The following is a 16422-nucleotide window of genomic DNA, read 5'->3' as shown; positions in this document are numbered from 1 at the left end:
GGGGGGGGTGCTCTGCACCCTGACCCTCAGGCTCTGAGTCCCTTCAAGGGCAAAGCCTGAAAGTGAGATAAGCAAGCACAGACACATCCCAGGTGTCCCTGCACACCTCCCACACCACAGAGACTGCCGGGGCACAACAGCTCCCTGTGCCACTCAGGGGAGAGCAGGGGGTCTGCCAGCTGTTCAACTTTCTGCTGGCATAAACCTGCTTAGGCTCTGGGCAAGGCGAAGGTCCTCTACCCACTTAGCCACCGTGGCAGAGCACTGAACCCAATCCAGGCAGGGCCAGTGGGGCTTCAGCCCCTCCCCACCGCAGTTTATCTTCTGCATTCACCTTGTGGGGGCTCCTATCTGTATCACCCAGAGAGCCAGCCTCACTGGGGGACTAAGGCTTTTGCCTGGGGGGAGGCCAATAAAGGGCCTTTTTGATTACAGACAAGGAAACGCTAAAGTGGGTCAGAAGCACTGGTGAAGCTTCTGCTATTGGCAGCCCCCTTCCTGGCCCCTATCCAATGCCCTGTCATCCACTGCTCAGGCACTGCTGCCTGGCTACAGCCCTGACCCCCTTGCAGCAGACCTTGGGTTTTGCCTTCATTTCCTGTGCAATGGATCTTAATCTGGTACCAAATAGGGGGTCTCAAAAAAAGGAAGAAAATTCCCCCCATGAAGCAAGAATGCTGTCTTGCTCTTCTGGAAAACACCCCTTGGCCCTCTTCCCAGAAGGCCCCCGTGTGCAGCACTGAGCACCAATGCCACCAAGTCTACCAAAACAGCACTTTCTGCTTTAACCGGGGAGGCTGAGGCCATGTCCCTGCTGCCTTGAACACCTGACTCCCCTCCTAGGCCTCCATTTGTCCACTTGTCAAGGAGGAAAAGGACTAGACACCGTCTCACTCTACCTCAGGTCAGACAGCATTTGAGAAGGCAGTACAACCAGACTCAGGGAGCATGCATGTGTGCCAGATGGAGACAGGGTCCAAATCCCACCAAGAATGATAATTCCTCCAGGCCCAGAGCCGACAGTTCCAGGGCCATTCCTTGCACGTAGTCCCAGCTTCCACCTGGGCACAATAGCTATTTTTCCAGATGAGCGCCAAGGTCCCAGTAGCACAGATCACAGAGATGCCAGGGCTGTATGCATACCCAGGCAGGATGGGCCACCATGGATGTGCCCCACAGCATGCAATCTGTGGACATGGGTTGGGCAGGCACTGGACCAGCCTGAAGCCCTGATTCCAATCCAGAGGGGCTCCTCAAAAGGCCTGAGTTGGGGGGCAGGGGTGGTGGCTCAGCAGTAGAGCGCCTGCCACACACGAGCAAGACCCTGAGTTCAATCCTCAGCACCACATAAAAATAAATAAGTGAAACAAAGATATTGTGTCCAACTACAACTAAAAAATAAATATAAAACAAACAAAAAACCCTGAGTTGGGTCTCCCTTCCCTTGCCAAAGGCAAGGCAGGTGGCCACCGCCAATGCCTGAGGCACTCTTCCAGGACTGATCCTTCCCCTACCGGGTCAGACAGGAGAGCTCACCTCCAAAATGTGGTGAGAGGTTTTGCACCCACACATCCAGGCAGGGATACTGGGGAGAGCCCTAATGGCACTGTTACCCCCAGGAACTTCCCAGGGTCTTTTCCTGCTTCCAAGCACCAGCAGGATCAGGGGCTTCTCATCTTGGCAGCACCCCTCCATTTTGTCCCCCTTTTGTTGAGGCTCCCTGAGGCACGAGGCCGCCCTTAGCCCAGGGCCCCCAAACCTCGCGACGTCACCCCTGAGCGCTGCTGTCCCTAGGGGTGCGGACCCCCAGCTGGAGACCTCCTTCACTCCATCTCCCCCAAATCCTGGGTTGCTGCCCCGGTACTACTGTCCCGTGAGGATCTCCAGCAGCACTTCTCCAGCCCCATCCACGGGGCCCAGGGCCCCCCAGAATACGCCCTCCACTCCCATTCCCCGAAGGACCCCCTGAGAACCCCCAAGGTCACCCCCGGCGGGGGCCACTCCACTCTCGTCCCCCAAGGGCCCCCTCAAACCTCGGGGACATCGCCCGAGGCACGGCAGTACCGCGAGAAACCCCAGGGTCACCTCTCCCCCGGGTCCTCGGGGTGGGGACTCCAGGCGGCGTCCCTCCTCCAGTCCCAGCCCCTCCACAGCCCCCGGGGACCCGCGGACCCGCCTGCTCCTCACCCGCCGCGGAGGCGCCCTGAACGCCCAGCAGCGCGAAGCCCAGCACCAGCAGCACCGCCGCCATGTCGCCCGTCGTCCCCGCTGCCGACCCTGCCCTGGCGCTATAAGTAGAGCGGGGAAAAGCTGCCGGGCGCGCGCACGCCAGTGGCGTCACAGGGCGGGGCACGCCGGACGCCACGCCCTGCGCACGCGCGCACACGCACGTATGCCGGAGCCAGCCCGGCGGGCACCAGCTCCGGAAGCCTGGCCGCTCCGGAAGCCTGGCCGGCGGCAGAGCAGCCGCACGTGACCCGGGGGGGGCCGCCGGGGACTTGGGGGTGGGGCCCAGGGTGCCCGGAGGTGGGGCGCGGCTGCTGGCTTCCTGCTGCGTGTTTTCCTTACTTATTTATTTCTGGTACTGGGGGTTGAGCCCAGGGGTGCTTAACCACTGAGAAACAGCCCCAGCCCTTTTTGTTATTGTTTTTTGAGACAGAGCCTCACTTGCTGAGATTGGCTTTGAACTCACTGCCCCAGCCTCCCAAACCTCTGGGGTTATAAATATGCAGAGCTGTTCCTCAATAAATGGGCATTTTCTCCTACCAGGAGCCTTGTTCTTCTTTTGAAGCCAGATTTAAAATTAGGTACTCAGTGTAGTTAGGTAAATGGGGTCTAATATCGAGTGAAATCTAAAATGGAGGCCATGCTGACCATGATTCCGGGAAACACAGGACAACTCATGGAATGTTCATGAAGTCCCGGAAAGGCCCTAGGCCAAAGTCCACCTCAAAGAAACCCAGGAAACAGCCCCCAACAGATTTGGAGATAGCCCATCCCAGAGAAGTGATAAACCCATCCCCAAAAGTGATAATTAAGTCCTTCCTGCCCAGATTACTTGTTTGGCCCACCTGTGTCCTAACCCTTCCCCCTTGCATTCCGTCATCAAACCCATAAAAAGGGGAGACAACCGCACTTCCACGGATTCCACCTCTTGGGTCCCCTTCTTCCTCCAGGAGAAGTCTTTTCTGCTGTCCTTTAATAAACTTCTGATTTCTACTCTGACCTTGCCTGGGCGTGCTCTCTGGTGTTATTCTTCAACATTGGGGAAGCAAGGACTCGTCACGTCACCGGTCAACAGCGGTAACACTTTCAACAGGCATGCGCCATACCATGCTTGCTCCGTTATTTTTAAAGGTTTCAGGTTGAAATTGGTGAAAATGGCACATTTTTTTGATATAAGATAGAAGTAAAGCTTTTGTGAATAATTTAAAAAGGTAAATTTTAGCTTATTTTTGTTTTTCTTGCCTTTTGTGGAGGTATAAATTTATATCGTGTAAATTGCATCGCAAAAAAAAAAAAAAAGAAAAGCCGGTGCTAAGTTCGGTGAGAGGAAGGTCCCTTGCCTCAGCAGTAGCCGATTGGCCCTCAGATTAGACCCAGAGGGAGAGCAAATTGTTTCTTGGCGTGTTTCCTGTACAGGTTTTGGGCCATCACACAAAGGAAATTTAGATCTAACTGGCTTCCAGTTCTGTGTTTTCTTTGGGAACCCAACCCTGGGGACACCACGTGCAGGAATAACAACAGATGACAGAACAGCCATTAGGGTGGGCTCTACCTGGCCTTGTGGGAGTAGCTGCTGGTCCCCAGAGAGGACAGATGGCTGCAAGAGAAGGGACCCTGCATCAGAACTAAAACCCTTCTTTTTCTTTCTCTTCCTCCTCCTTCCCCCCTCCCTTTTTTTTATGTGCTGGAATAATCCCAGGGCCTCTCACAGTCTCAAAAGCAAAAACTTCTGTTCTTCCAGGACACCAAGAAAGTGAAAGACAGTCCATAGAAAGAGGAATTATTTGCAAATCCTGCATCTGATAAGGGACATATCTAGAGCATATAAGGAATGTGATTCAAGGGGCTGGGGCCGGGGCTCAGTGGCAGAGCGTTTGCCTGGCATGTGTGAGGCACTGGGTCTGATCCTCAGCACCACATAAAAACGAATAAAACAAAGGGTTTGTGTCCATTAAACACACACACGTGCAACACCCCCCCTCCATTCAATGGTGATTTAAAAATGGGCCAAGGGGCTGGGTGTGGCTCAGTGGTAGAGCCCTGGCCTAGCAGGCCCCAGGCCCGGGTTCCTCTGCAGCACTGTGAAGAATGCATAAGATAAAGGGCGCCAAGGATCTGGATCCCAAGGAACCCTACAGATGCCAGAAGGCACCGTGTGTGTGTGTGTGTGTGTGTGTGTGTGTCTGACTCAACAAGGTCAGCCCACAGGGAAACTCCCTCAGGACCATAGCCAGGTGGGATGGGGCTCACTGGCCACTCCCAGGAGGGCGGGGGTCTGAAAACCAGATGGTAGATCTGGTGAGAATTCAAAGCTGGGACTTTCACACTGCTGCCAGGGACACAGGCTGGCACAGCCACCGGGAGGCAGCCCAGAGGAGCCTAAATGCACTTCTGTTTAACCCATGTTTGTTTTTTTTTTCTTTTCTTTTTCTTTCTTTGTGATGTTGGGGATGGAATCTGGGGTCTTCTGAGTGCTAGGCAAGTGCTAGCCACAGACCCCCACCCTCAGCCCCTGCTCAGCAATTCTCCTAGGCATGTACCCAAGAGCAGGGAAGGCCCGGTTCACACCCAGACTCCGGCACCCACATACACAGCAGGCAGCACCCAGCGGTCTGGAGCATCCCTGGGTGGGTGGAGGGACACTCTCAGGGCGGCCGTGTGGCACCTGGCCCGGCAGGCCATGTCAGAGCTCAAGGCCATGCATCCTGGGACCGACCGGGCCAGGATGTCAGAGGAGCAGGCCTGAGTTTATTAGAAGAGGTCGGAAAAGGGGGAGTGGGATTCTGGGGGAAGGGAGACCGTGGACCCTCTGGGGAGGAGAGGGACAGAAGGTGCCTCCAGCCCTCCTGTAGCAGGGCCCATCAGACCTTTGGGTCCTTGTGCCCAGAGCCTTACCCCAGGGAGGGAACTGGACTCTGAGGACAGGCAGACCTGGGTCACTTGCCTGGGCTGACCTGGTCTGATTGAAACTTGTCCTGACAGATTTGACAGCTGGGGGCTTGGGGTCTCATTCCTTGGCTGAGTCCTGGAGTCTGGTCTGTGTAAGATCCTGAGAGTCCCCTTTGGGGACTTTGTGCTCCTCCTGCAGGCAGGTGCTTTGCTAAGGAATGTGGCTCCGAGGCAGGGCCAGAGTCGCCCCAGGCAGATGGCTTCCAGAGCACCGTGTGTAGACTCACACCTTTAACTTCCTGTCCCACCATCCAGGTCTGTGTCACCTGCAGGTGGACCTTGAGGGTGAGAACCAGGCGCTTAATGGGAAATGACCAGAACAGACCAGTTCAGAGATGGGACATGGGTTCGTGGGTGCCAGGGGATGGGATGGGGGTTGGGGGCAGCTCATGGGAACAGGCTTCCTGTTGGGGTGATGGGATGTTGTGGAGCCAGGTAGAGCTGAGCTGCCCAGCTGCCCTCGAACTTGCCACCCTCCTGCGTGGCCCCCAGGTCACCGGAACCACAGGTGTGGCCTCTGTGCCTGGCTGCGGGGTGAATCGGTGAGATACAGCTCGGATAGAAAGCTGGGAGAAGCCCGGGGGCAGAGGCCATGTCGGTGGCACTGACCCTGGAGGCCACGGCAGGAGGGTGGCAAGTTTGAAGTCAGCCTGGGCAACTTCGACCCTGTCTCAGACAGACAAACAATTAAAAAGGGCTGGGGGAGTAGGTCGGCGGTAGTGCACCCCTGGCTCCATCCCCTGTACCAAGAAACAGCGGGAGATGTAATGAGGTATCGGTGCCGGCTCTTGCCAAGGGGTGGGCGACTCCTTGGAGGGGCACGTGAATTTGCTCAGGAGTGGCAGGGAAGGGCATGTCCACGGGAAGGGGAAGGCAGCACAGGCAGAGGCCCCTGGGGAGCAGTTGCTTCCAGGAGGAGGCTAGGCAGGGTGCGGGGTCTAGGGGCCCCGACTCAGGGCGGGGATTGTGGAGGTTCCCTGCCCACAGTGAGGTGCAGCTCAGGACCCTGGGAGCCTTGAGCTGCCCAGAGCCCAGGCAGGAAGCCTTCAGGCTGCAGAATCTCAGGGGGTCCGGAGCTACGTGCAGGAGGAGGGAGGACGGGAGGACGGGGAGGCCAGCTGGCATCAGAGCCCTGCAGGTCACAAACAAGGCTGGGCTGCGGAATTCCTGCCCTACCCAGCCTCTGGCAAGTCCAGCCCTGGGAGGTTTCAGGGCTGCCCAGAAGCCTTGGCCTTTGTTCTCCAAACAAAGCCCACACCAGGCCACCTCCAGGGCTTGCTCTGGCCCCTCCCTGGAGCCACTGCCCTGAGCCACTGCCCTGAGCCCTGCTCAGCAGGCCAGCACCTGAGTCCCTGCTCTGCTCTGTCCTGGCCCCTCTGCCTACCAGGGACAGACAGCATGGCTAGGCTTTTCAGATACAAACGGGGACACCCAGTTAAACTTGAAATTCAAATTAAAAAATAAATAAATAAATGAAGGTTGCATTTTGTTTTTTTTACTCATTCCCTCCAGGGGCTGGGGGGCCCTGCCCGCTGAGCAGTATGCTGCCTCTGGACTGCGGCCCGGGTCCAGGCCACTGGTGTCCAGGGCACACGTGCAGGGGCACCACCGCAAGTCTTGGCTGCTTTTATGTCTTTATTTATTCATGTGCCGGGTCCTGGTCTGTGCTGAGGACAGTACAGTGGAGGGCAGTCTTCGCACTTTGCCCTTTCACTCCTGGCCTCCTGGCCATCGGGCTCCTGCTTCCTCCAGTGCCCTTAACCCTCTGTGGGAGAGCCAAGGGCCAGATCTGCTCTCTGGGGCCCACACCCTCCCTGGAGAGACGGGACCCCAGGTCTGGGTGTCCTCCCCGTCTCTGGCTTTGGGTGCAGCCTGTGAGGACTAGCAGGACTTCCTGGGCTGGCCTCGAGAGGGGAAGGGCGCTCGCTAGAGAGGCCCCTTTCTGCTTCCCTGTCTCAGGGCTGGGACACCATGGGACACCTGTTCCTGGTGGGTCCTTCTGCATTCAGTCACCTGCCTCCAGGGAGGGAGCTGGCCACGTGCTGCTGGACTTCCCCCACCCCCCTGCACATCTGCAGCCAGCCCCTGGCTCCTGGGCTTCTGTGTTCTGTGGTGCTGGGGACGGAGAGTGCACGCCAGTGTGACTTTGAGACAGGGCCTGGCTGAGTTGCCCAGGCTGCCCTGGCGCTCAGACCCTCCCCCTCAGCCCCAGGGCTGGGTGGGCTTGGCGTCCCCCCTCGTGCCCCCTGGGCTGGGTTTTTTACTACCAACATGGAGCTTTTCATTTGTTTATTTATTCATTAGGTTTTTTTGTAGTGGTAGGTGGACAGCCTGCCTTTATTTCATGTATTGCTATGTGGTGCTGAGGATCAGTGCTCAGCCCCCGCCCCAGCCCCAGCCCGGAACTTTTATTTTCAACTAATTTCTGTACAGCCAGAGCGAAAGGAAAGCGAGGAGCCAGGAGATGGGCGAGCGGGAAATGAAAGGCCAGGCAGAGACACACGAGAGTGTATTGTCAGAGCTGACAAATCAAGGCCATCTCTGCATTGACCGGGGTGGGGTGGGGGGGCGCAGAACAGGCTGGGGTTCCCGACTTTCATGGGGCAGCTCAGGGATGGGAGCTGGGCAGGTCCCAACGAGGCAATGTGAGGGAGGGTGAGACGCCCTTGGGCAGGAAAGTGCCAGCAGTGAAGGGTGGGTGGCCACTTGAGATGGCCCTGCAGATGCTGAGCAAGGGCCTTAAAAAGAGTAGGAGAGTGACCCTTCTATAAATGGAAACCCTGCTACTAGAAGAAATGAGGATGAAACCAAACCAGTGTTTTGTTTTTTTTTTTTAGTTGTAGCTGGAACACAATATCTTTATTTTTATTTGTTTGTTTATTTATTTATTTTAGAGAGAGAGAGAGAGAGAGAATTGTTTAATATTTATTTTTTAGTTTTCAGCGGACACAACATCTTTATTTGTATGTGGTGCTGAGGATCGAACCCAGGGCCGCGCGCCTGCCAGGCGAGCGCGCTACCGCTGGAGCCACATCCCCAGCCCAATTTTTATTTATTTTTTTAATGTGGTGCTGAGGATCAAACAAGTGCTCTACCAATGAACCAGCATCCCAGCCCCCCAACCAGTATTTGCTGTGAATCCATACTTTACGCGAGGAATCCGGCCAAGAAGTTTTTAGCTTTGCATCTGACCCTTCTGAGATCTTTCCATCAGCCCTGATATTGCCCCAGAGGGCTTGGCGTGGACTGATCCCATGAGACATGAAAGCATTCTCTGACTGTCATCTCACTGGGCTCCAGTTTATCAAGGTAGGCCCTCACACCCGCCCGACTGCGGCCGCCTCTTCTTCAGTAGACACAGGACCACACTGTGCCTGCTTCCGCCTCTCGGTCAGACCCACACCACACTCAAGAGTCAATGAGTGTCAGCACCAAGATCAGCACCAACTGGGCCAAAGCAGCCACCTGACACTCTGGAGCTGACTCCAGCGCATGGTACCTGCCACGTGCTTCACAGCCCTGACAGGCGGAGCAGACCCAACCCGGGTCCCAGCAGGCAGACACCTTCACAGATCTGTCCCTCCGTGACGGAAGCGACGTGGGTAGGAATATAAGCAGACACATCACCGGCCTGTTTCTGTGACTGGTGAGGCAGTCAAGAAGCCGCCACCACAAGACCCATCAGCACCAGGACTGGCCTCCGGCCAGACCCAGCCTCCACGGAGCCGCAGAGACTTCTGACGAGTCCCGCAGCCTGTTGGGTAAGTCTCAGAGATGGGCAGAGCCTGCCTGGCCTCATCTCTGGGACATGCTCTCACACAACAGCCAGAGGGAGGGCCGTGGACTGAAGAGGGGCAGCTCAGGAGCAGCAGTGAACAGCTCCGTGCTGCCCCTTCACAGCGTCTGCTTCTGAGCCTCCTCACCAGCGGCCAATGGTGGTCTGCAGCCTGGGTACCAGACCGCTGCTTCTTCCTATCAGAGCCATCGTTGAGACCTTTCTGGCTGATGACCGTCAGTGGCACACAGTGCTCTCCCGGTCTGCCCATCACCAGTCATCAGCTCCCGTTGACCATGGCCAGCTAGGGCCAAGCTAGGCCAGTCTGCCTGGTTCCCCTGCAGAGATCTGAGGGATGATTCCGGGTGTTTTCGGCCCCTTGCCTACAGGTCTGGAACCACCTGGGCCCTTTCCATCTGTGGGCTTCCCAACGGCACCTCCAACAGGACCCAGGGGCTCCTCACCCGCTAGAACACCCAGAATGGCTCCCGCCCTCTCCACAGTGTCTCCTTCAGTGAGCTTGTCATCCCGAGCACACCTCCAGCAGCAGGGCCTGTTTCCAACTGGAGAGACACACCCTGGAAGCCTGAAGAAAGGTCTGCCATGTCTGCTGCTGAAGCAGTCTTCACTTGAGAACCCCGACACCAACACTTCAGATGCGCCCAGTTTCTTCAAGGTCGACAGAGGTGTGGGCTCAATGACAGAGGCTTCTCAGCAGTGCCCATCTGGGAGGCAGAAAATGAGACCAGCCTGGCCCGCCACGGGAGGGTGCAGGCCACAGCCATGAGGACGTGCATGGGCAGCGTCTTTGCTTTCTCCTCAGGTGGTTCCCCTGCAGCCGTGGCCTCTGGACTGACTCTTCTGTGTGCGTTTTCAATAGAGTGGGGGGCTTTGAATCCCAAGCAATTTCCAGAGGTTCTAGAGGATTTTCAGTGATTGTGGGGAGGAGTATGGATTTTCTTCTGAGGGCACTGGGGAGCCCTGGCAGGTCTTGGAGCAGGGCAGGATCCTGGCCTGATGTCTGCTGCGACTAGACGGCTCAGTTGTCAGGGGCCTGCGAGAGGCAGGAGTCACAGCAGGGAGAACCAAGCAGAAGAGAGAAGGACCTGGTGGGCTGCATGGGGCCCCCCAACATCTGTTCCTAGAGCCTGAGCCCATGAGTCTGTTTTGCAGATGTAGTTAAGTGAAGGGTGAGATCCTCCCAGATTGAGGTGGCCCCAAATGTAATGACAGCTCTCTTGAATGACAGGAGAGGAGACACACATACCAAGGAGAAGGCACAGGAGGACCCAGGCAGAGGCTGGAGCAGGGCAGCCATGGGGAGCCCTGGAGGGCCAGGAGCCGGGAGGCGGGCAGCGCGTGCCTTGAGGCTCTAGGGGCGCCAGCCCAGCCCCAGCCGCACCTCCTCGAGGGGCCTCTAGGACTGACAGGGAAACACAGAACCTGAGGCCCCGTCCGACACTGGGGCTGGCAAAGGAAGCTGAAGGCCGGGACCCCACCTCGGTGCACCTCGCAGAGGGGAGCAGAGGCGGCTGGCTCTGCAGGGGCCGGCTGTGTCTGACACACTGCCTGCCGGTCACCTCTCCAGCCAGCCGGGCCCAGGCAGGCCCCTGGGCAAGGCTGCCTGTAATAAGGGCCCGAGTCTGTGGTCTGGAGTCAGCAGCATGAGGCTACTTGAGACGGCAGCTTTGGGACACCCATTGCATCTCCTCCCAGGTGAGGTCCTCCGGTCCAGGTGGAGGCTGGGTGTCCTCTGTGTGCCCTGGGAAACAACTGGGAGGGTCTGGGTCCCAGGTGGGGTGGGGCCAGCACCTTCCTGTCCCCAGGGTGACAGCCCGGGGAGCAGCTGCACAGTGGCTCACCTCTCTCTAAGCTCCAGGCCTTGAGCTCAGGGGAGGAGGCCAGAGATAAGCAGCCTCTTGGGCGGTGGCAGGCGCAGGCCTGGCCCCACTGATCTGAGTCCAGCTGGCGCTGTCCCAGACTGGGGGACAGGAGGCTGTGAGGAAGCCTTTCCTGCTGCTGGTCTCCCGCCTCCACCTCCCAGGCTCTCTCGAGGGCCCTGCCTGAGCATATCCTGAGCAGGCCAGGGCCACCAGAGCCTGGCTCCCCCGGGGCGGGGGGGGGGGCGGGNGAAGCAGAAAGGGGCCTCTCTAGCGAGCGCCCTTCCCCTCTCGAGGCCAGCCCAGGAAGTCCTGCTAGTCCTCACAGGCTGCACCCAAAGCCAGAGACGGGGAGGACACCCAGACCTGGGGTCCCGTCTCTCCAGGGAGGGTGTGGGCCCCAGAGAGCAGATCTGGCCCTTGGCTCTCCCACAGAGGGTTAAGGGCACTGGAGGAAGCAGGAGCCCGATGGCCAGGAGGCCAGGAGTGAAAGGGCAAAGTGCGAAGACTGCCCTCCACTGTACTGTCCTCAGCACAGACCAGGACCCGGCACATGAATAAATAAAGACATAAAAGCAGCCAAGACTTGCGGTGGTGCCCCTGCACGTGTGCCCTGGACACCAGTGGCCTGGACCCGGGCCGCAGTCCAGAGGCAGCATACTGCTCAGCGGGCAGGGCCCCCCAGCCCCTGGAGGGAATGAGTAAAAAAAACAAAATGCAACCTTCATTTATTTATTTATTTTTTAATTTGAATTTCAAGTTTAACTGGGTGTCCCCGTTTGTATCTGAAAAGCCTAGCCATGCTGTCTGTCCCTGGTAGGCAGAGGGGCCAGGACAGAGCAGAGCAGGGACTCAGGTGCTGGCCTGCTGAGCAGGGCTCAGGGCAGTGGCTCAGGGCAGTGGCTCCAGGGAGGGGCCAGAGCAAGCCCTGGAGGTGGCCTGGTGTGGGCTTTGTTTGGAGAACAAAGGCCAAGGCTTCTGGGCAGCCCTGAAACCTCCCAGGGCTGGACTTGCCAGAGGCTGGGTAGGGCAGGAATTCCGCAGCCCAGCCTTGTTTGTGACCTGCAGGGCTCTGATGCCAGCTGGCCTCCCCGTCCTCCCGTCCTCCCTCCTCCTGCACGTAGCTCCGGACCCCCTGAGATTCTGCAGCCTGAAGGCTTCCTGCCTGGGCTCTGGGCAGCTCAAGGCTCCCAGGGTCCTGAGCTGCACCTCACTGTGGGCAGGGAACCTCCACAATCCCCGCCCTGAGTCGGGGCCCCTAGACCCCGCACCCTGCCTAGCCTCCTCCTGGAAGCAACTGCTCCCCAGGGGCCTCTGCCTGTGCTGCCTTCCCCTTCCCGTGGACATGCCCTTCCCTGCCACTCCTGAGCAAATTCACGTGCCCCTCCAAGGAGTCGCCCACCCCTTGGCAAGAGCCGGCACCGATACCTCATTACATCTCCCGCTGTTTCTTGGTACAGGGGATGGAGCCAGGGGTGCACTACCGCCGACCTACTCCCCCAGCCCTTTTTAATTGTTTGTCTGTCTGAGACAGGGTCGAAGTTGCCCAGGCTGACTTCAAACTTGCCACCCTCCTGCCGTGGCCTCCAGGGTCAGTGCCACCGACATGGCCTCTGCCCCCGGGCTTCTCCCAGCTTTCTATCCGAGCTGTATCTCACCGATTCACCCCGCAGCCAGGCACAGAGGCCACACCTGTGGTTCCGGTGACCTGGGGGCCACGCAGGAGGGTGGCAAGTTCGAGGGCAGCTGGGCAGCTCAGCTCTACCTGGCTCCACAACATCCCATCACCCCAACAGGAAGCCTGTTCCCATGAGCTGCCCCCAACCCCCATCCCATCCCCTGGCACCCACGAACCCATGTCCCATCTCTGAACTGGTCTGTTCTGGTCATTTCCCATTAAGCGCCTGGTTCTCACCCTCAAGGTCCACCTGCAGGTGACACAGACCTGGATGGTGGGACAGGAAGTTAAAGGTGTGAGTCTACACACGGTGCTCTGGAAGCCATCTGCCTGGGGCGACTCTGGCCCTGCCTCGGAGCCACATTCCTTAGCAAAGCACCTGCCTGCAGGAGGAGCACAAAGTCCCCAAAGGGGACTCTCAGGATCTTACACAGACCAGACTCCAGGACTCAGCCAAGGAATGAGACCCCAAGCCCCCAGCTGTCAAATCTGTCAGGACAAGTTTCAATCAGACCAGGTCAGCCCAGGCAAGTGACCCAGGTCTGCCTGTCCTCAGAGTCCAGTTCCCTCCCTGAACCCTAAGGGGAGGGTCTGCCACCGAGAGATCTGGTCAACTGGAGTGCCACATCAGAGGCCAGGATGGCCAGTGGCTGATGACCCTCCTGATCCAGGACACATAGGGGGCCATGGCAGTAGCCACAGGAGGCTTGAAGATGTTGGTTCAGGTCTTAGAGCTGAAGGACAGGATTCAATCCACCCAGCCTTGACCTCACACCAGAGACCCACCAGTCACCCTGCTGGAGGTGACAGAGCCCATGTTAGCATCTGCACCTCTGTCGGGGAGCAAGGTCCAGTGGGGCTTGAGAGGCACCAAGGGGCCACTCCCAAGCCAGGAGCATTCTTCTCCCCTTCTTTCCTGCCCCACGGTCTTGCACATGCCCTGGCCTGTGCCCTGGTCCCCTTTGCTGCTCCCTAATATATGACCCCGGCCAGCTCATTCAACCCCTCTGGGCCTCAGTTTCTGCATCTGAGAAATGGGGGTCAATGCTCGTCCCACTTCCAGGATCCCCAGAGAACATGCTAGGGGCTGGCCCAGCTGCTTCCCTGGCCACAGGCCGAGGTGGGTGCAGTCAGGAGCCTGTGGGCCCTCTGTCAGGCTGAGCTGCCCCTGCCGGCCACTGAGCAGAGGACGCGGGGCAGGGGTGAAGCTGCCATGCCAGAGAGGCTCCTGTTGCACATCCAGGCACACAGCAAACAGGGCTCCAGCTCCTGCAGTGTGTGTATGGGCCTGGTGGTCAGCCTCCAGCTGGTCACACTGCACAGCACTCCTGCTCTCACCGCCTGGTGCTCTCTGGCAAGGCCAGGGGCTGGACAACACTGCTGGGCCGCACCTCCCTGTCCAGCAGTGGGGAAGAGGAGCAGGTGAGTGGGGCCACAGGCAGACGAGCTCTGTCAGGCCTGCCACCCCAGCACTTCAGCAGCACGAGGGCATTCTCCAGCTGGAGCCGGCACACAGGCAGGGTGCTGGCGGCCACCTTGGTGTGGAAGGTGAGGCGTGGGCTGCAAAGGTCACGCAGCCCCAGCACAGTAGCTCCATCCTGAGGCAGCAGGAGCCAGAGTGTGGATGGCAGGCCCGCCTTGTCCGTCCCCAGCAGGTCCTGCGAGGGTCCTACCTGTCTCCACAGCATCCAGGAAGCCGTTCCCCACTCCTGAGCATCCAGAAGTGCCACCCTCCATGCCCCAGACCACCCTGGGAACTCCCTCGCCCAGGACTGCACCTCTACAGTATTTGTTCCAAGGTCAATGTGTGCCAATCCTCATAAATCTGCCTAAATTAGAGAAACAAGCTTTTTCTGCAGGACTTGCAGGTGCATCCTTGGTGCTACATGAAAGAATGTGGCCAGTGGGAAAGGGCGGCACTGAGACCAGGGGCTCCCATGAGCAACTGGATCAAGTTGCACCTGGATCAAGCCACACCTGAAGTTAGACCTCCTCCTTGACTTGTCAGTTACATGAGCCAACAGATCCTCTTTTGCACTGCAGTTTGGGGAATTTTTATTACTGGCTCCTCCAGAGGCAGGGCAGCACCAGGAGGGGTTTATTTAGTGGCGTCTCAATGGCAACAGGGACCAGTTTCTGGTGTCTTGCCACGAGGCAGGTAGGTCAGCTCTATCCTGGTGGCCACAGGTGGCCCGATTCAATCCAGTTGGAAGGCCCAGACCTTCCTGTGCTTCTGGTTCCAGCTGAAACACCCCAGGGGCCTGCCGCCCAAGCTGTCTCTAGGGAGGGGAAGGGGCACCCTTGTCTGCTTGTGTCTCAGGATGCCCTGCAACTGGATATTGGGACTTTGGGATGTCCAGGGTGGCAGAGAGGTGGGGTACACAAGGACCCCCCAACACAGGTGGGTGCCAGCTTTCTGCAGTGAAGCCATGTGTCGGCCTGACTGGGGGTGGTGGCCTCTCAATTCCCAGTAATTTTGGTGTCAAATGTGTTGCCTACGGGCAAGGGGAACAGATATGGTCAGGTTAAGGCTAGATGCACCCTGCCCCACCCAAAGCTGGGAGGCCTCAGACCCCAAATTTACCATTCTAATGAAATTCCCAGTGTCCCTGGAAACTGCAGCAGAACACACAGGGGTCGCCCGGTCCCCCCTTCCCCATCAGTGGCCAGGTGGAGTGGAGCACGCCTGTAATCCCAATGACTCGGGAAGCCGAGGCTGGCCTCAACAGCTGAGCAAGACTCTATCTGAAAACAGAAGATAGAAAGGGCTGGGGTGTAGCTCAGTTCTAGAGCACCCCTGGACCCAATCCCCAGTACTGCTCTAAATATCCCACCTCCTCATGACCCCTCAGGCCCATGTGGCCCCTTCTTCGGGCCCACTGAGGTCCTGCTGCTCCTTCTCCCACAAGGGACTCGGCCCTGCTGGAGGGCTCCCCTGGATGCCCGAGGTCTGGCCTCCTGACCTGGGGTCTCCTGAACCTTCTCGTGGAGTTCCCCAACACCAGGTGTCACGCTCCACCCCTACTTGGCTCTCTTCCTTCCCAGGACTGGTGCAGCCACTGTGTCACACAGGAATGCTAACAGTAGCCCCTTGTCCTAGAGTCAACATGAGGGTAGGCCCCGGTCCATCCTGTTTCCAACAGGCCTAGAGAAGTACGCACTCAAGGAGCACGCAGCAAAGGGTGGGTGGTGGGAGGGTGGACGGGTGGACGGACGGTGGACGGGTGATGGGTGGGTGGACAGATGACTTACAGAAGGATGGTGGGTGCTAGATGAAAGGATCCCTACGTGCACCCATCCAGTAGGTCTCCAGCTCATTTAAGAGCCACTCTCCTCTAGCCACCCTGCTCCGCTCAACCCTGGCAGCACCAGGTGTGGGCCCAGCCTGTGGTGTGGAAGCAGCTCTGCCCTTCCTGCAGGGTGGCTTCATTCCGAGCCTGCCTCCCAGGCCTGTGGGGAGGGTGCAGAGACAGCCTAGTCTCCCAGGACAGGTGGTTGGCAGCTCTTGGGGCCCAGCCCCCTTCAGACAATGAAGATGCTGTGGTTCTCACCATGGAGAAAGCCAGTGAGCATCCTGTCACCCAGTGGCCAAGCAGAAGCACCCACCCCTGCCACATGCATGGCAAGAACACGGGGCCTCGGTGCCTTCCTGCCCAACACAGCCTGGGCGTGGGGAGACTGGAAGGATGGTATATCACCCAGATCCCAGGGGAGGTGAGAGGCCCTCGACTTCTGGCAGCAGCAAGCCCTGAGCAGGGGCTGATAGTTCATAGCATCATGCAGCCGTGTTGGCTGGTGCCAAGACCACGGTGTCCTGGAGCAAACACTGAAGCACAGCCGCCGGAGCCGCCCATGCTGCAGAGACCCAGGTTCCTGCACAGCCCTGGAGGGCAGCACGCCTGGGGGGGGGGGGG

At 58.4% G+C, this 16422-nt stretch overlaps 1 protein-coding gene, 1 long non-coding RNA gene and 1 pseudogene across 6 annotated transcripts in view; all 3 read right to left on the bottom strand.

Annotated features, from left to right (window-relative positions):
* Bsg (basigin (Ok blood group)) overlaps nt 1-2345 on the bottom strand; it is an 8391-nt gene extending 6046 nt beyond the window's left edge. For 3 of the 5 annotated variants that reach the window (XM_048811633.1, XM_015503550.2, XM_015503551.2), the window contains exon 1: nt 2188-2266. In XM_048811633.1, coding sequence (XP_048667590.1) covers nt 2188-2251 — 64 coding nt within the window. In that variant the 5' untranslated portion in view covers nt 2252-2266. Of the gene's footprint in view, nt 1-2187 lie in introns of all 5 variants that reach the window. The other 2 variants (XM_015503553.2, XM_048811636.1) reach the window with 2 other exon arrangements.
* A 2443-nt stretch (nt 2346-4788) lies between these two features.
* On the bottom strand, nt 4789-11077 carry LOC125618924 (annotated as a pseudogene).
* A 3471-nt stretch (nt 11078-14548) lies between these two features.
* LOC125619096 lies at nt 14549-16166 on the bottom strand. The gene is made up of 2 exons (XR_007350587.1): nt 15472-16166; nt 14549-15253 (listed from the first exon to the last, which is right to left on the bottom strand). It is a non-coding gene; the product is annotated as an uncharacterized LOC125619096 (long non-coding RNA).
* Between the last annotated feature and the right edge of the window lie 256 nt (nt 16167-16422).

The sequence above is a fragment of the Marmota marmota genome, unplaced genomic scaffold (genome assembly GCF_001458135.2).
Source record: "Marmota marmota marmota unplaced genomic scaffold, marMar, whole genome shotgun sequence".
NCBI classification, from domain to species: Eukaryota; Metazoa; Chordata; class Mammalia; order Rodentia; family Sciuridae; genus Marmota; species Marmota marmota.
Note: the sequence above shows the minus strand (reverse complement) of the source record. Positions and strands in the feature narration are given on the sequence as shown.